Raw genomic sequence first — 26681 nt, 5'->3', positions numbered from 1 at the left:
ACTGAGGGAAATGTTTAGTGTAGACGGTGGTAATCAAACCAGAATTCCCTGCTTAAAAGGCAAGTGTGTAAACAATTACTGTACGCTACTGTTACAAAATTTGTGGCACCGTTTCTCTGTTTATAGATTACACGGTAGTACTGTATATCATGTCACCAGTTTCAAACACCCTGAGCCATTCTCCCACCACCCCTTGGTAAGGCAAGGTCAAAGAAGTACCTGTGTCCCAAATTTCAAGTCTGTGTGCATTGAAAAACAAATCTGTGCATGAAGAACAAACAGACAGAAAATGCTGTTCTATACAGTCAAGTCCATAGTATTTGGACAATGGCACAGTTTTCATAATTTTGGCTTTGTGTGCCTCCAACAATTGATCTGAAATAAAGCCATCATTATGTGATTGAAGTGTAGACTTTCAGCTTTAATTTATGGGGTTTACCAAAAATATATGAGCTGTTTAGAAATGACTAATATTTTTACACATGGTCCCCCTATTTTCAGGGGCTTAAAAATATTTGGACATTTCACTAGTAGGAGCAGTTCCTTTATTATTTAATTAACCATTAAGCAGGTACAATGTCTGTAATTATTTCCAAGTGTGGAATTTGCATTTGGAAACTGTTACTGTGAACTCTCAATATGAGATCCAAAGCGTTGTTCATATAAGTAAAAACAGGCCATCATTAGGCTGAGAAAACAAAATAAACCCATCCGAGAGATAGCAGAAAGTGGTCAAATAAACCATGGAATGGAAGATTCTTAAAAAGAAGGAATGCACTGGTGAGCTCAGCAACTCCAGAAGGCCTGGACAATTATGAAAGACAACTGTGCTAGATGACTGCAGAATTCTTTCATTGGTTAATAAAAAACCCCTTCACAACATTTAGCCATACTAAGAACACTCTCCAGGAGGTAGACCTATCATTGCCAAAGTCTACAATCAAGAGAAAATGCCATGAAAGTAAAAACAGAGGGCTTACCACAAAGTGCAAACCACTGGTAAACATCAAGAATAGGAGTGGCAGAATAGACTTTGCCAGAAAAACAATTTAAAACCTGTCCAGTTTTGGAACAATTTTCTGACAAATGAAACTAAGATCAATATATATCAGAATGTTGGAAGGAAAAGAATATAGAGAAGAGAAGAAATGGCTCATGATCCACATCATCTGTGAAACATTGTAGAGGCATTGTTATGGTATGGGCATGACTGACAGTCAGTCATTGGTGTTTATTGATGATATCACTGCTGGCAGAAGTAGCAGGATGAATTGCTATCTCCTCAGATTCAGCCAAATGCTGCGAAAACTGATAGGGCAATGTTTCACAGTACAGATGGACAATGAGATAAAACATACAGTGAAAGCAAACCAAGGGCTTTTCAATGCAAAGTACTGGAAGATTCTTCAAATGCCAAGTCAATCAACTGACTTCAACCCAATTGGACATGCATTTCAGACAAAACTGTCACCAGAAAGGCCAACTAACAAACAGCACCTGAAGACAGCTGCAGCAAAGGCCTGGCAAAGCATCAGTAGGGTGGAAACCCATCACTTGGAGATGACCATGCATTCCAGACTTCAGGCAGTCATTAACTGTAAAAGATTTTCCACCAAGTATTGAAAATGATCATTATACTTATGATTATGTTAGTTTGTCTAAATACTTTTGAGATGCATAAAAATGGCTGTCATTCCTAACTGGCTCATGGAATATTTTTAGTAAACCCCTTTAAATTAAAGATGAAAGTTTACTGTACACTTCAATGACATCTTGAATGCAAATCCAATGTGGTGGCATACAGAGACAAAATTATGAAAACTGTGTCACTGTCATACTCATGGACCTGACTGTATTTCATGCAGATATCTTGGATAGCTTTTTTGTGAGCAACATCAAATGAGATCTGCAGAAAAATGTTTTCAAGGCAGCAAAGTAAATTAAAAAAAGGCCATGGGACAATGAAATATGAACATATGTTTTTTTTAAGATAGAAAAGACATGTCAATTCACACATAAGGTTTGGAATATCACAATAACCTGCCCAATATTGCTAATGAAGATGATACCCTGCTATCACCTTTAAAACGATGTCACATCTTTACAGTAGTTTCTAATTTAGAAATTAAAATAGATTAAATGAACATATTGGATATTTTCTGGTGATCTTAGCAAGTATTACTTTGGTATTGAAGTATTGGATATAAAGTCACATCTATGGATAATTTCACATTTCATACAAACATTATTTCATAAATTACAAAACATTACATTTGTAGCATTCTTATATATAACTAGCTGTGTTACCTGGCTTCACTTAAGAAATTTCCTGACAGTGGGTCTCAGTTATAGGGGCGTCGTTTAAGTACAATGAAGTATTATGTAACTTACTAAATACATTTTTGTATACAATATTTGCATTTTTTTTCTCCAGGAGCTATTATTGTTAGTTCACTGGAACTCCTTACTTTTGAACATGCTACTGTATATACAATTGCACATTAGTAAGGCATTTCTGCCATAGATCAATTCCTGCTTTTCTTAGTGACTGACTTTGGCTACTGGTGATCACCAATGCAAAACACAATTTTACGGGAAACTGTATTCTTTTGAACTGAAACAGATAATAAGTTGAATAATGGGAATTTTGAGTATTGATGTCCTCTTGCCTTTATGTGCCCTCTGCTTGCTGGAATAGGTTTGAGCTTCCATGCCACCCTGCTCAGGATAATGCAGGTTGGAAAAATGGATGGATTATTATAATTATTATTAATATTATGTTAATGATTTACAATTTTCATTTATTTATATTGTTCACTCAACCATTACTTTCTGTGTTTTTGTCAGTTGTACATTCAGACTTTCTTTTTTTGTAACAGCAATAGCTAATCAATAAAGTGCTAACACTGTATCATGTCTTACTTTAATATATTACAAAAAGAAATATTGTTTACAGGTCGCACATGTTTTAAATGCTTTGGTGAACCTTCCTTCTTCTACACTACTTCCACACTACATACCATCCTGGATCTATTTCATTGTCCTTTGTCACAACACCTACACTTACTCACTTTTCTGTCCACATTATTGGTGATTAGTGCTGTTGTGGTGATGGCATTCAATTAGCAGCCTGTATAAAAGATGGGGTTCCTTAAAATAGTCCACACGCTTTAGCATTATTATTGACAAATATCAACAAATAGCTGAGGTGGGTTGGCGCCCTGCCTGGGGTTTGTTTCCTGCCTTGCTCCCTGTGTTGGCTGGGATTGGCTCCAGCAGACCCCCGTGACCCTGTAGTTAGGATATAGCGAGTTGGATGACGGATGGATAGATGGATGGAATACACAACAAATAGAAAGACATGTTGGATAATGATCTTTTTTCTATAACATCAACAAGTTTCAATCAGTCAAAGTGTTTTTGAGATTTTGGGGTATTTATGTTTTTTCTATTGTAGGATTCTTTTTTACCTCTAAAAAGATAGATATTATTTTGTCCCCAAGGGGAAATTTGGCTTAATACAGAAGCTTTTTAAATACATACATAAATAGATAGAGATAAATATATATATATACACTGTATACACAATATAGTCTGAATATATACCAGAATGACTATAAAGTAAAAAATTAAAAAGAAATAAAACTTCTGACTTGGCAGTCACAGTCAAAATGAGGCATTATGCAGGGGTATTGCTGTTGGTATAAAGGAGCCCCAGTTGCATTTCCTGACACACTTTTGCTAAATCATTGGTTGTATGAAAGCCCTTAGTGTTAACAGTAGTGTGTCAGAGAGGGGATGTACAGCATTGTTCATAATGACATTCAGTTTAGTTTTAATTCTCTACGTTGCTACTTTCTCCAGGGTCTAGAGTGTGTCATGTAACTGATGAATATTAATATGTTGAAATGTTCTTTCTTACTGAATACCTAGTACCCTAGATGTACCGTTATTCCAAGTTTCACCTTTTTAACTGTGCTTTTGCTTATAAGTGAGTCAACCTTGCATTATTTGTATATAGATTATGGCTGACTACAGTCTGTTTACTGTATACTTTTTCAGTTCAACTGTTCGGAAACTATTACACATTTAATAAAACAATCAATCTGACACACACAGTAGTGTCATCTCCAGGGGACCCATAGGTTAATTCTCAGAAAATCTTACTCGTCTACTGCCGGGTTCATCTTAAGAAAATGAAGTTTAATCTGTGTGGTTGCAGCACAATTTTAAATCACATACATGATCAGTACAATTATTAACTAAATAAAAAGAAGATCTTTTCTGTTATTTAAAATCTAAAAAAAAATTACAAATAAATGAAGAGTTTTCTTTTCTGTATCTGTCTTTGTCGGTGATAACAGTAATTTTGCTGACAGTTTTGGCAGTAATAGGCCATTAGCAAAGCATCCGCCTCATTACTCTTACGAACTGTTTAGTAATATGTAGTAACAACTTAAATGTCAGGTCTTGATCTTAAAAAAATATTTAAAGAAACAATTTATGCTATGTGTGTACAATGAAACTAATTTTATTACTAACAATTTCAAATGAACTATTCCTTTCTAAAATGAAATTGATTTTGTTATTTCCTTTTTGAAAAGGAAATGTTCCCGTCAGATTCCAGACACATTATTTTGTGCACTGATGGACTTGATGAATACAATAGAACATCTATCCAACTGTAAAGAAAGGACTGTGATTGATGGCCGAGATGAATGTTGATTATCATGACAAGATCTCTGATGCGGAGAAAATGAGCTGCCATGAGAATGAATAGCACACCCATTCTGAAACAGAATAAATAGTTTTTTAATACTTTCACTGAGCACAAGTAAAAGGATATAATTTTAGTATAGCACCTTATTCAGAAACCATGAGGTATTTTAAAAAAAAAATTGTCTTTTCATCTATTCCTTTTACTTATACTGTCAATGAATAAGCGCACACATAAAAAAATATTGATGTCAAACATATATAGAATAAGATATGGCTCAAAATGCAGGATAGGTCTTCTAATAATATTTTGCTGTTATCTTTTGAAAGTAAACTCTAAAGTATTATATTGTTTATGTTGAAATATGAAAATGTTGTAGTGCACAGAATAATTTAAGAAACATACTGTATTACAAATGCATTTTCTTTTATTGTTTCCTTTTATAGACAAATCTAAGCTTTATGCAGCAGATTTGTTTTTTTTCATCTGATGTTATCTGCTTTCTATTTTGGGCGTAAAGAGGATTCTTGTCAATGGCTTGTTTTTTGTTGTTTTGTCATAGGGGATAAATCTTTAAAGGACATGGTTTTGTACTTTATATTTGTTTATATTTTATGACAACATATGCTTGAAGAATAAATAATAAATATGTACAATAAAAAATGAAATGCACAGATCATTTACAGAACCTGTGATTTACAATTTATGGTGATAATGTGGAAAGCATGCTTTATTTTTGCAATAATACATTTCTTGCAATATTTAATATATTTTACACATAAATAAAATGTAGAAAATATCAAAATAATCTGGGTGGAAGTGAGGAAATCAGAAAAATTAGGAAAAAATTATATTAGACAGCTCCAGATTATTTTATTTTAGATATGTCATAGTCATGCTGGGATGGCAAGATGGCTCGGTGATTAGCACTGCCGCAACCTCAACTTGGACACTCTCATTGTACATTTTTTGCATATTCTTTTAGTCATTGTGCATTTTACTCTGATTTCCACTCGTGTTACAAATACTTATATTTTATGTTATTTGTTAATGCAAATTAGATTTGTGTGAGTGAATTTATAGACAGATGGCCTAAATGCAGATGTCATGCGTTATTTTAACATAGGCAAACTACCAAGAATGTTCATACAGTATTATTCATCCAGTCATTTATCCCATTTTTATGGGAGCACAGTTACTTGAATTCTAAACTTACATGGACAACAATGTGCCAACTCTTAATCTGAGGCATCTAAATCGTAGGTCATACTTATTCACACTGTGAAAGTTACCTAACTTGTATGTCTTAGGGAGAAGATTAGAGTTATTTTAGACATTCTTTTGGAACACTGGGGAAAAACCTCCAAACTAAAAACTGGATGTAAGAATTTGCTGCCAGGGTATTATTGTTATCTGCCAACTTTGTCTGTGTGGTCCTTCTGGAGTTGTTCACACATCTGGTTTAGCTTTCAGTGCTAATATTAACCCCAGGCGGTAGCTGGCATGTATTAGCTGATTACTTGTCCCTACAGTAAGGTTTACGTGGACTGAATGATGGGAATGTGATTAAATGTTTCTAAACTGGTGTCTGTACATAAAAGAACAGTACATTAACAGGTAAAATTAAAGAAAAGGTTATGGTCTTATTTGATGAAGCTAAAATGTAGGAATAGTACTAAAGGGACTAAAGTAGTAATAAAGTCATTTGTTTGAAAACACTAAGAATGAGATGCAAAAATAGCTCATGTCAAAATGAAATGGGTACATGAATGCACTCTCTGAAATATGGGTGGAAATTAGAGAACAGGATGACAAAAGCCAGCTGGTTGCTGCTTGGTCATGAAAAATGCCTGATGATCGGTGGAAGAAAACTAAATTTCTTAACGCCTTTGATACGTCATTAACTGATGATCAAGCTGATTTTCAATCTTGGTAGCAAAATAAAAGGCAGCATGTCTGTAGTGATCTGTGGAATTTTAATGCCTTGTAACCACTAATTCATTCCGAAGGCAGGTTCACTGCATGCTATAAAGTCCAGAGATTCATCCTGCTTGCAATAAAAATTGAAGAGTGTCATTAGAATGTAATAGTGTCAAAGAAGTATTTCTGATGTGCTGAGAGTGTTCTTGACATAGTACATTCATCATTAGATACGGGGGTCTTCCAGGACTGTCTTAAGATGAGGGTATTAGAAATAAACTTGATCCATTAGGCTTAAATGTTAAGACAGAGGCTAAAGAATTTAGGGGTTATTATTGACTCTGATGTAAATTTTAAATCACATATTAATCAGATTACTAGGACAGCATTTTTTCATTAAAGAAATATAGCAAAAAATTAGACCCCTTATAACTTTGCAAGATGCTGAAAACTTCACGCTTTTGTTTTTTGTTGACTAGATTACTGCAACACACACCTCTCAAGAATGCCTTGTTGGGGCTGGGTGGTCTCCTGGAATCCCTGCAGATTTGTTTTTTTTGTTTTTTTTTTGCTTTGTCCTCCCTGGCCATCTGACCTTACTTTATTCTTTGTTAATTAGTATTGCCTAATTTTTATATTATTTCTTTTTTCTTTCTTCATCTTGTAATGCACTTTGAGCTACATCATTTGTATGACAAGATGCTATATAAATAAATGTTGTTGTGGTGGATATGTTATCATGCAACACAGCTGAGTTCCTTGATGCGACTATAGCAATGTTTGAGCGTCACAAGATATATAACCATCTTTGCTGATGATTACTTTATTTGTCTCTGTTGAGGCTAGTTGGACAAATTTAGGCTGTTCTGAAGGCAAACAGAGGACAAGCTCACTAATACTATAGATATGTGTATTTAACAAGTTGGCCACTAAATATATGCATTCAATACTTATGGATGTGATAAGCATATTGGGATGATGATAGCTATTAATAAAATGGACAATACAATAAATTTGTGTAAGTGTCTTTTAACTGTCTTTCCTACAACGCAAAAAACCTTGTTATCATCATAAACTGTAAATTACATGTGAACTAAAGATCTTCTTTGTTCTCAGAAACACATCAGTAATTGTTTCAAAAATGAACCCAGTACATAAGAAAAGGCAAAATAATTGAAATTATTGATTCTTTTCGGTAAAGAGTAAATGATTAGAAGAAATTCTTTAAAGTCACGGCTATTAAAAAGCCTAAAAACTAGCATTCATTCAAAGCTTTCTAGAATTATCTCAGGTTAAATGAAGGTTTTAATCAGTAAGCAATTAAATTATTTTTTAAATACTTAATTATAACTACAATTAATTATTCTACTGGGTTGCAGAATGCTGTATAATTGAATGCATTGAGTTACAGCTGGTTAATTTTAAAGTTAAAATGCATATTATACTTCAAGAATAATGTAACCGAACTATACAACCAAGACTTTCTGTTGTATTTTTCCTAATCCCTTTCCCTTTATGTAAATAAAAGGCAGTATTATCTGCTGCAACTATTTTTCACTCTGTGGACTTTTAAGCATTGAAAACCTTGAATGACTTCTTAGAACATACACAATAATCTGACAGGGCAAACCACTATGGAACCTCTGTGTGAACCTTTAAGGAAGCTATAGGGCATCAGCGGAAACCACAGGATACAACCAAGCACAGAGACAATATCAAGAGTCACATAATGATAGCTATAAATACCATTTATGACAAACAGATCTGTCTTGAGAAATTCTCAGTCTAAAAGCATCTGATCTCACACAGTTCTTTGTGCATTCAACCACAGGATAGCAATGTAACAGTTATGTATGTCTATGTTAATCATCAGAAGTTATAAGAAAGAAACTTGTGACTGGTACTTTAAAGCAGTATCTGACTCTTCAGTGCAACTATATTTGTTTATAGTAGTATATATATTTATATATACACATACTATAGTGGTATATACTCTCTGTCTATCTATCTATCTATATATATATATATATATATATATATATATATTGTCAGGGATGCCAGGGGCAACGACCTGGCCGGGACGCCTTGAGGGACCGGAAGAGGGTCAATGCCCACCCTGGATCACATGGGGGCTGCCTTCCTGGTTGCTTTGGGGGCCGCGGGTAGAGGGCTTGGAAGCCCAACCCTGTAGAGACCCGTGGTCACAATGCCTTGGGGACCCTGGACCTCAGCACTTCCGCCACACCAGGAAGTGCTGGGGGTAAGAAGAGAAGGGATACCCGGAGAGCTTCCGGGAGAACAGCCGGCATTTCCGCCACACTGGGGCGTGTCCAGGGAGGACACACATGGAGCTCATCTGGGATGATATAAAAGGGGCCGTCTCCCTTCATTCGAGGCTGGAGTCGGGTGGAGGCAAGACAAGGCAGGAGAAGAGAGAGTGGAGGGGGCCCGAAGAGAAAGCATTGTGTGGCCAGGACTGTGTTGGGGTTCATGTGTGCACTTTGACTTTGTAAATATTGTTGTAAATAAACGTGTGGTGGTGGAAAACAACATGTTCGCCTGTCTGTGTCTGGGCCGCGTTCACAATATATATATAGGGTGGTCCACATCTAATTATTCAATTTTCATTACTGGAAAATCACCCAAAAAATCCCGGAACTGACAAAATGAAGAATCGTCTTCGCGCCGACCTGGAATCATCCCCGCATAAATCAAAGACATCCAGACGATCTGGATAGGCATAATTAGATCTGGACCACCCTGTACACTTATCAGGTAAAAGAAAAGACACAAATTTAACCTAAAATAAATATGTGGAAAAGAAGAAAATAAATTCAGTAATACTAAAAAAAAACTTACATTTACATACTTTTAATAGATGACTTGCATAAATAAATTCCATTGTTTAGAAGATAGTTGTTTTTTTTACACAAATGAACAAAGAAAAGGGCATGGATAATTTGCAATAAGTAAATGTTTCCATCAGAATTTAATATTTTAAATACATAATTATACCATAAATACTATATTTAAAATATTTCTGTTTTAAGGAATGGCCAAATTATAAAATACATTTTCTTAATAGGACTTCCAGGAGTAATAGGTTTGACTGGTATTGCTACAAAATATTTTTTATTATATATGTACATATTCCATAGTTTCTTTTACACACCTCAGAATTAAATCTTAGCTGGCAGATGTTGCATGAAATAATATTTTTCCGTTTTGGGGGTAGAGGAACTCCAAATGTGTGATTTATCACTGCTTTCTGAATTGGATCCATCTGTGGAGAAAGGAAGAGAAAAAAATCAATGGATGTTCATAGAAACTTTCAAACAATCAATTTCAAATTAGGTTAAGGTTGTGGGGTTAAAATAAAAAAATCACTTAGTATTATAATACAATACTTGGCAATTCCCAGTTTTCAAAATAACAAATGTACAACATGCAAAATTGATTATTTTGCTATTCTATTAAAACTCATTCCACCGTGTCTAAAGTTAACTGTGATAGTTTGCTGGTTATTTGTTATGTACTAGAAATACCATTTAATGAAACCCCCAGAAGTTAAATTGAATTTAGGTTTTGTTTAATTCTTTTCTAAATATATTTTAATGGTATTTCATATCTATAGATTTTATCAGGGAACACATGTCTAAAACTATTATCACAGAATAGAACACTCTAATGTCACTTCAAACTCAGAATAATGCCTAAATAATTCAATATCAATAAGATTTCACTGTACTCTTTACATGTGACAATAATGACCATAATAACAGACCCTAAAGTGAATCTACTCAAGTTCCAGTACATTGCTCACAATGAACAATTACAACAGGGCAGAGGTACCCCATTGTAGTTTTGAGGACTACAACACCCATTCAATGTGTAGCCCTTGCAGTTTTGGGTGCTGCAGTTCTGCACCTTTCGATTAAAGAGCAGGTTAGAGTGTGTTGGTATGCTTGAAAACACTACTGATAAACAGTTCCATACACAAATGCTAAAAACGAAGAGGTGCTGTTACTTTGTAGTGGTGCATACCAGCACACTTCAAACCCTGTCTATATGGAGTAGCACAAACTGATCTTTGAGTCTTGGTATCCACACACCAGGTCTGCATATGGCAGTGTTTCTAATCCATTGCATCGCGCTGCTGGTGGGTCACTGGTTACCAATATTGAGGTCATGAGTGGGTTGCCTAAGCCAGCGTTTCTTAACTACTGAGTCATGACCTAGGTTGCCCCCAATAGGTCATGGGTTGCCATCGTTGATTCGTGATTGGGTCTTGGTGGATCAATAGTGGATCGCGGTGTGTCACCTACGTGATCATCAACGCTCTGTGATATGTTTCCTCCATTTCCAACTGAGCTTGTTTCACCAATGGAGAAGTTGGCAACTGTTGCCAATAATCATCAATGAACTTAAAAAGACAAATCTGGGTCACTGGAGTCGGAACCATAAAGGTTCAGAAATACTGATGTACGGGAAGATGGTGTGGCCTGAATGCATTAGCCATGTGGAGCAGTGTCAATCAAAACAACCCTGAAAAGCCCTTGAAGAGTCAGAAAACATATGACACTGCAGCTGGTGTTGGCAATTTCTAAAACATTTTTACCCTCTTGTTAGTCCCTCAGCCATTAGTACAAACCAGGTCATCAGGTCAGCTGACTCCATGAATTCTTTTAAAAAACAACTTAAAACTCATCTGTTCAGGAAGGCTTTTAGCTCTGTTTGACTTCATTCCCCTTCTCTCAGTTTACCTCTCTGTCAAGATGCTCATGTAACCTGTGTGTGTGTGTTAGACCATCAATTCTGTTGTCTGTTGGGCTTTCTCTGAATTTACTGTCTTAATCTTCTTTATTTATTTATTTATTTGGTTTGTACTATGCTATATACTGTATACCCTTCCGTTCTTTATTATATTCTGTAAGTGCCTTGAGCATGGGAAAGGCGCTATATAAATAAAATGTATTATTATTATTATTGTTATTATTATTAAACCACCTTAACGCGGTCGGCTGTAAATTGGCACAGGAATGTAGGCTCTTGCCCTGATCAGTCTGTAGTAGTGTAATGGGCTAGAATTCAGTATTTTAAAGACAATGACATTTCTGTGCATTGCTTAATGTAATGGGCTATAAACCAGCATTTTAAAGAAAAGGCAGAATATTCTGCTACAGGTTATTGTTGATGGTTATCTATCACCTGCTTTGATTAAGTGTCTCATCCACAAAAAATGTGGTGATAACAGAACTGTCTGCTTCCTTTGAAAATTAAAGAGTTCTGGGGACAATGGTTTCTAATCAAGTACTTTTTGATAGCTGGCCACATTACCATTGTTGAACCAAAGTAAATGTGTTTAAACTATTTGTTCTAGATGAGGAAATTGGCTTGCACCATTGTTTCACTGATTGCCATGATGATCTATGCAGAAACTGAAGCATATACAGTATATATTTCTGGTAAAAGGAGAATAAAGCAGAACAGAGAAGTATGGTCTGAGACTTGGGACTGCTGCCTGTTTCTTTTATGCTTTTCACCATATCGCTGTGGCAACACCCTGTAGCAAAAGTGGCTTGTACCTGGCCCAGGTTCCCCTAGACCGTGAGGCCGGTAACAGTAATATTCTCATTTTCTCATGTTTCAATGACACAAATCATCTTCATCTTACCTTTTCACATTCTCTCTAAGTGGCTAAGTAACCATTTGGACCAACTTGACACTTTGATGCACTAGTAGGACACCTCACCACATACAAGGTTATTTCAGGATCAAGACTTGGAATAACTTCTAAGGTAGAGATGACCTACCAAACCTAAATGGTCCCCATCTCATAGTAGTCTCTAGCAGTCTCTGGTGTCAGAGGGCAGACTTATTTTTACATTGTACAGGGCCAAAATATTGGGTTAAGCTCACTGGAAAATTATTAATAGAAAATACAGCACATATATATTTACATACAGTAGTATGAAACTCTCCAAAACAGACTTAACAAATTAACAAAAATGAAAAACTACAGTTAGCAATTCATTTAGAAATCTTTTATGATATCAATATAATACATTGATATGCTTTGGGAAATTGCAAATAAAGACCAATCCACTTGAGATTATGAAGACAAAATTCATAGTTTCCACTTTCTATCTTGTTTGTAAATATTTAATATAAAAATCAATTATATTTTTATCTGTATAATGACTCATTAGTAATGATATTTTCTTTCTTCTACTCAGATTATCATGATCTTTGCAAATGAGTGTTACATGGCATCAATTATTAGATTAATTGTGGAAAATGCATCATAAATCCTCAATGCTCAGTCCTCGAGAAGGACTTTGAAAGAAAGAAAGAACAGTTGAAGTCACTGGAGGCTTCTAAAGCCTGCAATGCCAAGTAGAATACATATTTCTTATGTCTTATAGTATCATAAATAATATGGCAGGAAAATAATGTTATTCATTTTTAGCCTGACATTTAACTACTTTGCTTTCCTGTTGTTTTCCCTTGAAAGTTTACAAAGGAAGGTTTGGATCCAAATATATGAATGCCTGAGTGCAAACTATATTTCAGGATCCATTATAAAGGTGCACAGTGGGGATAAACCAACCTCGATAGGGTACATTTATTCTTACAATATTGTTTCATACCACAGCAGTTTGATGTCAAGTGGAAACAAATATGATGTGGCAATTTCAAGTATTTCATAAAAGTGTTGATCAGTGCGACGACAAAACAAGACTGTCTTGTTAGTGAGAGATCCTGTGCCCCCCAAAAATCTGTTGGATTTTTTCCTCAGGTTTTCTGAACTCACTGAAATTTCAATTTCAGTTCTTTATTGTTATGTGTACAAGTACAAGTAGCATGTACAATGAAATGCTTACTTGAATGTGCCCCTGCAAACAGTGAACATAGACAAAAAAAAACCCACACACAATAAGTAAATGAATATAATAAGTAAATAAATAAAACCAGAATCCTAGGAATGAACAGAGACAATGGCAGAAGTATATGAGCAGTGGAGGTGAAACAAGGTTACTGATTGTTCATGAGTCTGATTGAAGTTGGGTAGAAACTGTTCCTGAACCTGGAGTTGTGCGTCCGAATGGACTTTAGTCGCCTCCCCGATGGGAGGAGGATGAAAAGTGACAGTGCAGGGTGGCTGGGGTTCTTCCTGATATGGTTCACTTTCCTGAGACAGCGTGTAGTGTGGATGTCATGGATTGCAGGGAGCTGTGTGCCCATGATCTGCTGTGCTGTGTTCACCACACGCTGCAGAGCTCTGCAGTCCTGAACTGAGCAGTTGCTGTACCAGGATGTGATGCATCCTGTCAGGATGGATTCCACAGTACACCTGTAGAATCTGCACAGGGTTATGGGGGACATCTGGGCTTTACTCAGTCTCCTGAGGAAGTTGAGGCATTGTTGGGCTTTCTTGATTACTGCCACAGTGTGACTTGACCATTTAAGGTCATCAGTAAGGGTGACTCCGAGGAACCTAAAGCTGCTGACCTGCTCCACAGCCTCACCTTCGATGTAGATGGGGCTGTGCTCTGTTGCCTGTTTATGGAAATCCACAATCATCTCCTTAGTTTTGCTAACGCTGAGGGTGAGGTTGTTGTCCTGACACCATTCTGACAGGAGTCTGACCTCATCCCTGTAGGCTGTCTCATCATCCTTGCTGCTCAGACCTATTACTGTGGTATCATCAGCAAACTTGAGGATGGTGTTAGAGCTGTACTTAGCTACACAGTCATGGGTGTAGAGAGAGTAAAGCAGGGGGCTCAGCACGCTGCCCTGTGGGGTGCCAGTGTTGATGGTGAGGATGGAGGAAGTTTTTCCGCCAATATGCGCTTGCTGAGGTCTGCTGGTGAGGAAGTCCAGTACCCAGTTGCACAGTAAACAGCTAAGCCCCAGATCCAGGAGTTTAGTGATGAGCTGGGATGGAATGACGGTGTTAAATGCAGAGCTGTAGTCCACAAACAGCAGCCTGGCATAACAGTTCTTGTTCTCCAGATGAGACAGGGTGGTGTGAAGTGTTATGGAGATGTAAACAGGGAGGAGCAGCACAGAGCGGTGGTGTAGCAGTGGTCCAACGTATTAGCACCCCTGGTGGGACAGGAGAAGTGTTGGTAGTATTTGGGGTAAACAGACCTGAAGCTTGCTTTATTGAAGTCCCCGGTCATGATAACCAGACCTTCAGGGTGTGTTTTTTCACAGTCTGTAATGAGGCCGTACAGTTCCTTAAGTGCAGTACTGGTGTTTTCTTACGAGGGGATGTAAACAGCCGCCATGTGTACAGCTGTAAACTCCTTAGGCAGGTAAAGCGGCCGGCACTTGATCAGACATTCCAGCCCTCTGGCTGGACAGCCGAATCCGGTGTGCAGGTGGTGAGCCATGTTTCTGTGAGGCAGAAAACACAACAGTCACGCAGATCTCGCTGAAAATTAAGTCTACCACGGAGATTGTCTAGTTACCATGGAGATCGTCTAGTTAAATTTCATTTAAATGTAATTTTTCTTTGGAATAATTTATATTTTTTTTCATTTTTATTACTATTTAATTTAATATTGTTTCTTTGTATCAGTATACTGCTGCTGGATTATGTGAATTTCCCCTTGGGATTAATAAAGTATCTATCTATCTACAGTATCTATCTATCTATCTATTTATTTGCCTCCACCCCATAAGGATCAGAAATAGATTAAAATAAGAAAAATAAAAAAGAAGTTTGTCACTTCTGAGAGTTTGTGTCAGGAAAGGTATAAGGCTGTAATACTTTAGCTAAAACCTTCAATGATGAAATCGGTCCAAACAACACCAGAAAAAGCCAGGGTGTACCCTGTAGGCCACGCGTGCCAAACTCTGGTCCTGGTGGGCTGCAGTGGCTGCAAGTTTTCATTCTAACCCTTTTCCTAATCAGCGACCAGTTTTCACTGCTAATTAACTTCTTTTCCCTTCATCTTAATAACCCTGTGGTCTTCTGAATTGATTCTTTTCTTCATTAAATGACAGCAAAAAAGAAATGAGACATGAAATGAGCCAACAGATGACCAGCTATACTGGGGCTTCAAACTCCAACCAATTTCACTCCAACAAGTTTCTTAATGAGAAGCCAATTCTTGCTGTTAATTTACCCCATTATTTAATTTCATGGCTTGCTGCTGCTCCCATTCTGCCACACAGACATTTCCAAAACTGTTGATTTTCTGGGTTTTTTTCTAAGAACATCGTCAAAATATTTTGGTGACCTGAGAGATCAATCTTACTGAGACCGTCACTTTTATTTTCAGATATTGTTTGATGGGCACAGGTGAGGTGGTCATATGGTGGCTTGTTTTGTGTATCATTATTGTTTGCCTGGAAATTAAGGAGCCTGAGTAAAGTTAATTAAAACAAAATAAGTGAATTAGCAGCAAAAACTGGTCACTAATTAAGAAGTTGGTTAGAATGAAAACCTGCAGCCACTGTGACCGTCCAGGACTGGAGTTTGACACCCCGGCAGGGTCCTTACCTGAGCCTTGTAGGAAATGAACGAAAGCTATCAAGTCAAGAGTGGGCCAGGTTAAAGAAGTTAGTATAGAAGAAGAAGATGGGGAAGTAAAAAGAGAAGGTTAAGTTGAGGGTAAGTGTGGGAACACTGAATGCTAGCAAAATGACTGGGAAAGGAAGAGAGAAGGAAGAGAGATGATGGATTTGATGATATGGAAATAGGTTAGAGTGATGTGTATGTGGGAAACTAGATGGAAAGGAAATAATGGAAGAGAAATGGGAGAAGCATGTAAATTATTGTACAGTGGAGCAAATGAGCAAGGGAGAGATGGTGTAAAGACAGTAATATCAAAATATCTTAAGGGCAGTTTTACCAGTGTGAAGATGAAGAGTGATAGAGTAATGAGGGTCAAGCAGGGTCTGGATGATAACGTATTTAATGTCGTGTGTGTGCATTTTCTAGTGGTACTTCTTAGTCATCTAAAAGTAGCAGTTGTCACATACCTCTTTCAAGAAACAGTACATGAGTGTATCACAGAATGCTCTTTTCCAATGGTTAATTAATATAAAGTATAGTAGTAGTAGAAGAAACCTATCACTGTACTGATGATGAAGAAGATTTAACAGATTTTGTTGATCAGTAAAAAAGTACTGGTACTTCATTGTTTCTGGTTTGTGATTTGGAGCGTAGAGGCATATTATTGTCTGACGTCAACGGGAACACCCCAGTTCTCTGCATTATTGTGTGCATTAAACCCACTAAGACCTTGCCATTCTTCATGGTATATGTATATAAGAGCATGTGACATTCCAAGGGGGTCAACCCCACCCCTTTGAGTCTGTATGTATTTTATAACGAATTGTGAGAAATAGGATGTACTGTGTGTACCCAAGGATTCAACTTGCTAAGCACATCTTCTTTAAGCTTTGCCGAACTGCTGTATTTTCATTTCGCTTTTGGTAGCGAGCCTACATTTGTATAAAGCATCTGCCTCCTTTCTCTGCATGATTACACCCTCAGATTGGTCAGTGGTACTGCTCTGCTGGGGGTGTTCATTTGCATAAGCTGCACAACCCATTTCTCGCTTGGTCACTTTTTAACAGGAAGTCGAAAAAAGGATATGGTCCCAAAGAATAGCCTACTTTCTAAAGCAATATTATCAACAAATAAAAAAAAAACACAGGTGGGCTAATTTTCTTTTTTCTATAATGTCACCAAATTTCAATCAAATAACTCAAAGAAGTTTCAGGTATTTAGTTTTTTTTGATTAGTTGGTGTTACCCCAAAATACTGATATATATCAAAAGGTCCTTTGTTAAAGGATACCTAGTGCTCTAGTTGTATACATTCCTGACAAGCTTCAGCTTTTAAATAAAATGGAAAATAGTGTTTTTGATGAGTGAGTAATTGAGTGATTCAATTTTGCATTTTAGATAGATAGATATTGTTTTATTTGGATCAGCCTTGCAAGCAATGTTTTAGCACATGAAATTCATGTGCAGATAGGTTTGATATTTACCACAGTTAATGAGAGTGAGAAGGACACACTGTTTTCCTAAATAAATCCTTGATAGGTACATTTATTGTTTTATCATCTGAAATACTGTAGCTAAGGGAGTTATTTTCTTATTGAAAATGATGTAATTACAGTTCATCTATGTTGATTGATTTGTGCATTTTTATGGATATATTTTCATGAAGTTAATTCCCTAACTATTCTTAACATAAAATATTTTGATAATTTTTAAATATCTCTGTAAAATAAATATATTTATAATACCACAAGATTTAAAAAAATGTAACAAGTAAGATGCATTACATTTGCCTTGTAAATGTTCCCTACAAATTAATACTTTAAATCTATCCATTATATTATATTTTATTTATATCAAATAGGGTGTCAGAAACATTTCGCAATATGTAACTCCAAGTCAATTTAACAACAGTTTGGCAGTAAATCATTTCATTACACACAGTACTTTTGATAAAGTTAAATAAACCAAGGAGGCACAAATTGGAAAAAGTCATCTTGTACGAGTAACAGTTGTCTTTTAAGAGGACTCTGTAAAATATTTTTAGGATTTCTAAACTTTTGAACTACAGTAGTATGTTAAACTGTCTATTATACCTATCTCATATAATTACTTTTTTAATTTATTTTCCATTCCACTTATTTTCAAGTTCTTATATCAATATGTCAATAAGTTTTTTTTTTTCTTTTAACAATCAATAATCTCCTATTTACGGGCATGACATGTTCTCTTTGTAAAAAAAATCTTCTTGTGCAGGCTTTTAGTTTTTCTGCATATATACTCAGATATTACTCTCTTGAATATGATAGGTTTATTTGTCTTTTCTCGGCTAGAATCTCTGCCATATTATATTTTTGAAATGACTGTTCTTATTTAGAATACATTATTTTTTTGTCAGAAAAATTTAGTATAGCATGTGACAGAGCCCTTTATGTTGAGCATTTAATTCATTGACGTCCCCAAAAGTCAATCTCCCTGCCTCACTCTGTTCTGCCACAATGGCATAAATCACCATAGCAATAGCAGAAAAGTGTTAAAGAAGTATATAGAAACATCTAAAAATGCAGTTGAATTAGAGAAATGTTGAAATTCAGTTCATTCTAAATTTAATTTCCACTTAAATAAAGCAAAATATAGTCAATCTCTCTAGGCCCAACTTAATGTCATGATTATAACTGAAACTAAATTAAGCCAGTTAACAGCAGATTCACAGAGTATCAGTGTGAATGTGTGTAGGTGTGCCCAGCAATGGAAGCACCTTATATTCTGGTCAGATTTCTGCTTCCCATAACCATGTATTGGATGAAATGGATTAGTATATAAAATAGATAGACAAATACTGGAGAAAGGTGGAAATAGATTATGTCTTTCCAGATGCAGAGTTGGAGATTAGTGATCTAACCATCCATCAATTTTCTGATTTCACATTCTCTAGTAAAAGCAGTAGACAATTTCTTTAGCAACAGTTCCAAGGTCTGCACGAAATATTAATGAAATGCCCAGTACATCTTGTATCATTGTTCCATTAGCCTAACTATTGAACTCGAACTGAATGTAACTCAATATCAGACTATCTGAACAAATTGTATTTTGAAAAAGTGTTGTAAAACATAACCTTATTTTTCAATTGTATGCGTATAACACCTAACTATACCTTTCATTTAAACCAAATGTTCCTCCAGTGGTATCCTTAATTAATTTTGCCAATGAATTAAAGGAATGGAGGATGAGAACTAGTCCCTGAATACAGACAAAAAGCAAACATTATTTCTTGGAGGGAATCACACAGACCACTACAATATTCTGTCACTTTTCAACATGGTTAGAATCATCTTTAGTTTTACTGAGTTGTCATGCAATCTAGGCGTTATCTTTGACACTAGCACATCTTTTAAAACACACATTAAAAAACTGTCTAAAACTTTTTTTACATCTTAAAATGCTGGAAAATGAATATGTTTTCTAAGTATCAATTAATTCTTATGTTAATTTCAAGAAGGATTGACTACTGCAATGTGTTATTCACTGGCTGTTCAAATCATTCTTTATACATCTTTCAGTTAATTCAAAATCCTGCTGCAAGAATCATTACAAGAACTAGAAAGTATGAACACATAACTGCAGTCCTCAAGTCCTTACACTGCCTACCAGTTATGCTTAGGGCTGATTTCAAAATCCTCCTTTTAATATATAAAGCCTTAAATAGCCAAGGCTCTGTTTACCTAAGTGAACTTACCATTACTTACAAACCAGAGTGTGCACTAAGAACTAAGGATACGGACCTTCTTCCAAGGATTAATAAAATAACAGAGATCGAGTTTTAAGTTACATGGTCCCAAAGCTGTGGATGATCTTCCTGTTTATATAAGGGATTTTTCTTTGGCCTTTGCTTTTAAGTTCAGGCTGAAAACTCATTAGCTCGTTATGATGCACATTTGTGCAAAAATAAAAAATAATATAACAATTATAAACCATTACTAAACTTACTCTATTCAGTTTCTCTGTATCTTGTATTATTTGGTGGCACATTTGGCCAGCTGCTCTCCTGCACATTGCAAAATCATCTCAGACACTGGGATATCTGGAATCAATTGAATGGAAAGATTCTGTTATCAGATGGGATGGCTCAGCACAGACTCATCAATGGAATGCCCAGGAGGAGCCAGTCAGCTGGTTGGCCAAGGTCTCCAGGACTCTGACTGTGTCTGACTTTGTCTTTGACTTTCCCAGTTGTAACCATGGATCCCCCAGCCCAGAGGTATATTTTCTCTAAGGATGTGCTAACTGGTATTTTTGTTTTCCTCTCCTCCACTCTCAACTCAGCAAAGTTCAACAATTAACTAATTTATGCTAATCCGTTTCAAACTACTTTGTTTTCTTGTGCATTTAAACAAATATATGTCTTTATGTGTATTAATTCTGTTTATAGTAGTCTGTAAAATACTTGCATTTTATCTGACAACTTGTCACAGAGCTATGTACATGAAATCAGGGAAAATTGCTATACAGAAAAAAATAAATACATTTAACTGAATTACACCATCTGCATGGCCATTGGCAGTTCACATGATCTTTCCATGGTTCATTTTTAAGATTACACATTACATAATATTCAGTTATAATCATAGAAGGAGATAATTTACGGTTAATTGTTTGGCAGACACTTTTATCCAAACTGACTTACAATAGAGGTAAACATAATTTAGTAACATTAGGCTAGGGCCAGATTGTTCAGCAAGTGTAGTAGGTCAAGTAACAAAAGTCGATTGTCACAAGTGAAAAGATGTAATAACTAATAAATTTATAAAAATAGATTAACAATCGATAAAGCAATTAAACTTAATGTACTTAATGTAACAATAAATCAACCAACAGTATGAAAGATCACTAAACAAAGTGTTTTTTTCAATCAATCAATCAATCAAATATTCACAGAATAGATGGGTTTTCAGTTGCTACTTAAATACATTGAGGGAGTCAGCAGTTTGGATAGAGGTGGGTAGCTCGTTCCACCAACTAGGAACTATACAGGTAAAAAGTCTGGATTAAGATTTGATACCATGCAGAGATGGCATCACCAGATGCTGTTGCCTGGCAGACCTGACTTGGCGAGAAGGAGCATAGCACCTCACCAGTGTCTCCTTATACAGAGGTGCTGACCCACCAACTACTCTGTAGGAAAGCATCAGGGATTTGAAGTTAATGCATACCGCTACAGGGAGCCCACGTAGTGACCTGAAGAGAGGAGTGACATGTGACCATCTTGGCTAGTTAAATGCAAAATGGGCCGTTGCATTCTCGAAAATCTGCAGTGGCTTGATAGAACATGTGGGTATTCCTGATAAATAAAATAACTACTGTAGAACTGTGTCCAATTCATACTGTACATTAATTTCACTTTTTCCCTTATATAAAATATGCCTTAATCTTCCACATATTACTTAAGCATTTTGAAGAAATTTAGTAGGTAATAGTAACCAGATACATGAGAGTAAAAAATGTCTTTGTACTCCAACATCACTGTACTTCTGCTACAGTATTTTTAGCTATACAATGAAATGTAAAGTGAGGAAATACAGAATGTCATCATCATGCCCTATAAGTTCTTTTTATAGAAGATGAGCATCTGTACCAGCACAGTATATGTATGATATTGTTGTCAATGCAAAACCAGAGAGTGATCCTTTAGCAAATGACATTCACCTTGGTCAAATTCACCAAATATGTTATCCAGTATGAAGGGCGATGAACAGGCAAGGACAGACTTGTTAACACTCTGTGAGCAGCATGTTCTTCTAATGGGATCCAATTACTATGCAAATATCTATAATTACCCTTGTCATAATGAAAGAATAAAACCAGATAGTGGAACTGCTTCTGTATAGAAGGCTTCTCTGGCCACACATTTTAGGCAAAGAAGTACAATCTACAGATGCTAAAAAGAAAAAAGTTAAATCATAGTATGCATGAAAAAGTGTTTTAGTTAGACTGTATACAACATTAATATAAATTAATGAAAGTGAAAGATTTATGGTTACATTATATCTGTACTACATTTAATTACTGAACAATGAAATAAAGATTATCGATTAGTTATATTTTGCAAGCTTCATTAACTACTGTATCAGCCTTTAATTAAAGCACTCTTTATCTGTGGACCAGTTCAGAGGTCTATGTATTTTATAGTATGAAAGCAGCAAAGAAATGCTGATAAGAAGCAAGTCCATGAACATTTGCATTTTAATTTGGTTCCTCATTTTGGCAAACAAAGCAGAGCTCACACTGCTGACGAGGAGAAATGTAATTCTTTGAACTTGTGGTGCCTTCAAGAGTCTAATCAAGTTTCAAAGACAGACCTTTATCTGTGTCCTCTTTCCATTACGGAAAACAACCTTAGAGGTTATTCCTATAGCCTGTCAGCTGCAATACCATATAACAAATGATTTGGGGATGCTATCTAAGCTTCCATCCCCACCGCACCATACTTCATCTGGAAATTGATAGTAGATAAAGTTCTAACTATAGTTATAACTCATTTCTCCAATTGTAATAAAGGTTATTGTCTTCTGTAATTCATTAACAAGCCCACTACCCTTGTTATGAATTAATTACTGATTTTTTTGTTCTTTTTTTGCTTTCTAGGGGAGTGTTTTTACAGAAATATACCATTAGCAATAAATATTAAAATAACATCAATTTATCTTCAACTTTGTGGTTTGGAAATAATATGAAAATGGCCTTTGCAATCATTAGATGAAATTCTTCCTTAACAAATGTTCCCATGGGGCAATTTAAAAGTAATACAGAAAGGCCTATCCAGCTAGCACTAATGAGACATTATTAACAGAAAATACTGTTTTGGCAAGGTTAAAAGTGCATTTTTCTACTAATTGGCTATAATTTATTGTTTCACATTGGTGAATAAACTAGTATGCATAAATAAAAATGTTTTCAACAAAATTATTTAAAAAACAAAATACATGAAAATTATTAATTAGAAATGAAATGGGACTGACCAGTCATGCAATGGATATACTGCTGCCTCTTTAAAACAGCTTCCAGGGTTCAAATCTTGCATCTGGACATGGTCTGTATAAAGTCTGCACATTCTCCATATGTCTTGTGAGACTTGAACTGACACCACCAGTCGGAAACCACATCTTTATAAAGTTCACACGTTTATTTTTCATAAATAAACACAATCCCAAACACCACACAATGCATGCAGCTATTAATCACCACAATTAGACTTTTCTTCCTCAGTCCTTGGCCGCCAATCTCCTCCTGGGAGCTTCGTCCTGCTCCCACTCCCGACTCTAGCTCCCCGACCATTAGGAGGAGGCGCCTTTTATTTTCCGCCCAGATGTGCTCCAGGTGTCCGATGACGAACTTCCGGCAGCACTTCCTGGTGTGGCGGAAGTGCTGCCCTTTGCACCGGAAGCACTCCTGGCGTCCCTGGCAGGTTCCTCTGCCATCTTGCCAAGTGTGGCGGAAGTAGCTGTTTTCAGGTCCCCCGAGGCTTAAGTCGCCCCCTGGCAGTGGACACGGGTCACAACAGGCTAGAACCTCTTAGTCCCTTTCCCTTGGTCCTCTTTTTGTCCAGGGCGGTTGCCCCCTCGTGACCCGGAAGCTTTTTATGCTACCTTCTGGTCCTTTTAAGCGTCCCGGCCAGGTAAGAACCCCAGCTGTCTGTGACAGTCTGCATGCGTTTTTCATAATACTCAGTTCTTCTTGCAAATTAGATTAGCAGGCTATTCAAAATTGTGTCTCTGCTTGTGTTTGAGAATGGCCCTGCGTTGGTCTGGTGCTCCATTCAGGGATAGTTCCCACCTCCTATCTGATACTGATACTGATGGGGCGTGTTTGTGTGTGTGTGTGAGAGAGAGAGAGAGAGAGAGACAAATACAACCTGAGTGGAAGCATGCCATGTCCCAGAAGGCTAGAATGTAGGTAACCCTGAATGGGATGACTGATGCTCAGTACTGCCAGCAAGAAAATGTGATGGGATGACAACAGGCTGGACACATCTTGGCTAATAGGAAGCTGTACATGTCAGAATAATTGGACCAAGCTGCCCATTTAAAGGGGTGGACTGTCAGACGACAAGTTACAAAGCATCTGTCTGTTAATTGACAACATGTGGTCGTTAAGTATAAAGATTTAGATTGCATTGCCTCTTTCAGACAGGCCACCTGAAGATTACTTCATAAATGAGCCATTTTATGGGAACTGTAATGCTCAGGAGTGTAGAAACAGGAGCCTGTAAAGGAAGATCTATCTTTGTGTTCCATCCATCCATCATCCAACCCGCTATATCCCAACTACAGGGTCACAGGGGTCTGCCGGAGCTAATCCCAGACAACACAGGGTGCAAGGCAGGAAACAAACCCTGGGCAGGGCGCCAACCCACCGCAGCTATACTTGTGTTCCTGTAGCAAAAGCAAACCTGTACCAAGCCCCAGAAATAATACAGGGGCTTGGCCAAAAGTAAGCTAAGTAAAGAGTTTAAAGACATTTCACAGGTAGAGTCATACCAAGTCTGTAGTTGTAAGAAGAATTTCGGGCAAACGCTAACTGGCGGGAGGAAAAAAACAGGCCGAGAAAGAGACAGAGAGAGAGTTGTGATTTGGAGTCGTGAACATCGTAAAAGTGAGCATGAGGTCACTAAAAGATCTATAAAAGCAGGCCATGACCTTCCTGCCTAAAACAGCCCCACACCAAACCAGGCAGCCCCAACAACAGTTCCTAGAAGGCTTTGGCCTGACTACACACCAGTGATGGGGAAACTGGTAATACAGTTCAAAATATCTATATATATAATTCACTAAGGCAAGACACCCATGGAAAGCACGCTGGATGGGGCATGGATTCACTAAGCCGCCGACAAGTAAGACACCTATGGCGCACGCAGGAAGGAGCCACGCCCACCAACTCCAATACCATTGGATACGACAACAACTCGCAGAGCCACGCCCACCAACTCGGACGCGACGACACAGAAAAACCGGAGTCATTTATATTCGTCTGTCATAGAGGTCACATGCACTTCCGAGCCACGTTGTCTGTTCATAGAGGCATGTTTCTCTCAGAGGTGAATTGCCATATGCAGCGTGTAAAACGGTTTGCGAGGGGTATCCCATGGGATCCTTAAAACGATCCTTTACAACTGAGGTTAAAACACAATGAAGTAAGCAGTCTTTAAAAACTGAGTTTTCAGTTACGACGCACGACTGCGCGCAGCATAGCAAACTGTTTTACACGCTACATATAGCAATTCGCATCCGCGACAAACATGCGTCTTCTTAGATGCTCCTGCAGGAACACGAAAGACGTTTCCCTGCCCACCAATACTCCTTTTCCACCAGCCCGGGTTCTATCCTCGCTCTCCAGGCATTCACACTTCCTGCCCATGTGCCCGGACGCAACCCAGTTAGTCCCTTTCATCTATGGTAGGAGTCCGTTGACTTTTCATTATTCTTTTCGGTTTTGACACCAGACCGCATCCACCATGAAAAAGCATGCGAAAGGAACAACGAAGCCCCACCTCGCTACTACCATGGTCGGGTGTCTTGGTGGATTATATATAGAAAAGCAGCCACAACCGCACAGAGCAATGAAAAGTCTACGTGAGTCACAAGTGTATCTGGCCTGTGCAAAGACAACAACGACTCAAGTGCCGAGTTGGAGGTGGGCACATGAGCAGGCAGTGCATACTGAACGAGAAATTCAGTCACAGACGATTGTGTGTTGGTTTGTTCTGTGCATTGTTACAATGTTGCTTTTCTTGCTCATTTATTACATTACCGATTTTTCAAATGTTAATTTTCTCCCTGTGCTTAAAAATCATTAAAAAACCGGCCTGATTATGCGGCGTATGGTATGCCGTGGGTTGGCTAGTAATAGAAAATACATACAATATGAAAAAAATTGTCAAAAACAACAAAACTTAGCCATAACACACATATATGCAAGTTAATACATAACAGAGATAGGTGAAAGCTTAATAAGCTATGTGTGGTGCTACTATCTAAGGTAATCCAAAATGGTAACATAATAATGTCATAAAATTAAAATAAAATACATAAACGTAAAAAAGATCAAAATAAATAACATCCATCCATCCATTGTCCAACCCGCTGAATCATGCAAAAAAAAAAAATTGAAATATAAGATTCACAACAAGCAGTGGTGTCTCTGAGGCTGAGGATCTGCACTGGTATCTGGAAGGTCTCTGGTTCAAATCCCATTACTGCCAAAAGATATCCTACTCCGTTGGGCACTTGAGCAAGGCCCTTAACCTGAAATTTTCTCCTGGGGCAATGTACAATGGCCGACCCTACACTCTGACCTCCAGTGGTCATACAGGCAATTTCTCCTCACGAATTAATATATTATATTAAAAAAAGTATATATTTAGATATCAAAACACTTCCCCTTATGGAAAGTAAACTGCTCCAAAGCTGATGCATGATATTACTAAAACACTCACCTTAGAGTTTGAGGTGGAAAATAATTCTGT

General features: G+C 37.0%; 1 protein-coding gene across 1 annotated transcript in view; it reads right to left on the bottom strand.

Annotated features, from left to right (window-relative positions):
* znf385d (zinc finger protein 385D) overlaps nucleotides 1-26681 on the bottom strand; it is a 333314-nt gene that overhangs the window by 132874 nt on the left and 173759 nt on the right. Inside the window, exon 3 of the mRNA XM_039737167.1 lies at nucleotides 9810-9920. Coding sequence (XP_039593101.1) covers nucleotides 9810-9920 — 111 coding nt within the window. The remainder of the gene's footprint in view (nucleotides 1-9809; nucleotides 9921-26681) is intronic.

The sequence above is a fragment of the Polypterus senegalus genome, chromosome 15 (assembly GCF_016835505.1).
Source record: "Polypterus senegalus isolate Bchr_013 chromosome 15, ASM1683550v1, whole genome shotgun sequence".
In the NCBI taxonomy this organism is placed as follows: domain Eukaryota; kingdom Metazoa; phylum Chordata; class Cladistia; order Polypteriformes; family Polypteridae; genus Polypterus; species Polypterus senegalus.
This window is presented reverse-complemented; position numbering and strand designations above follow the sequence as displayed.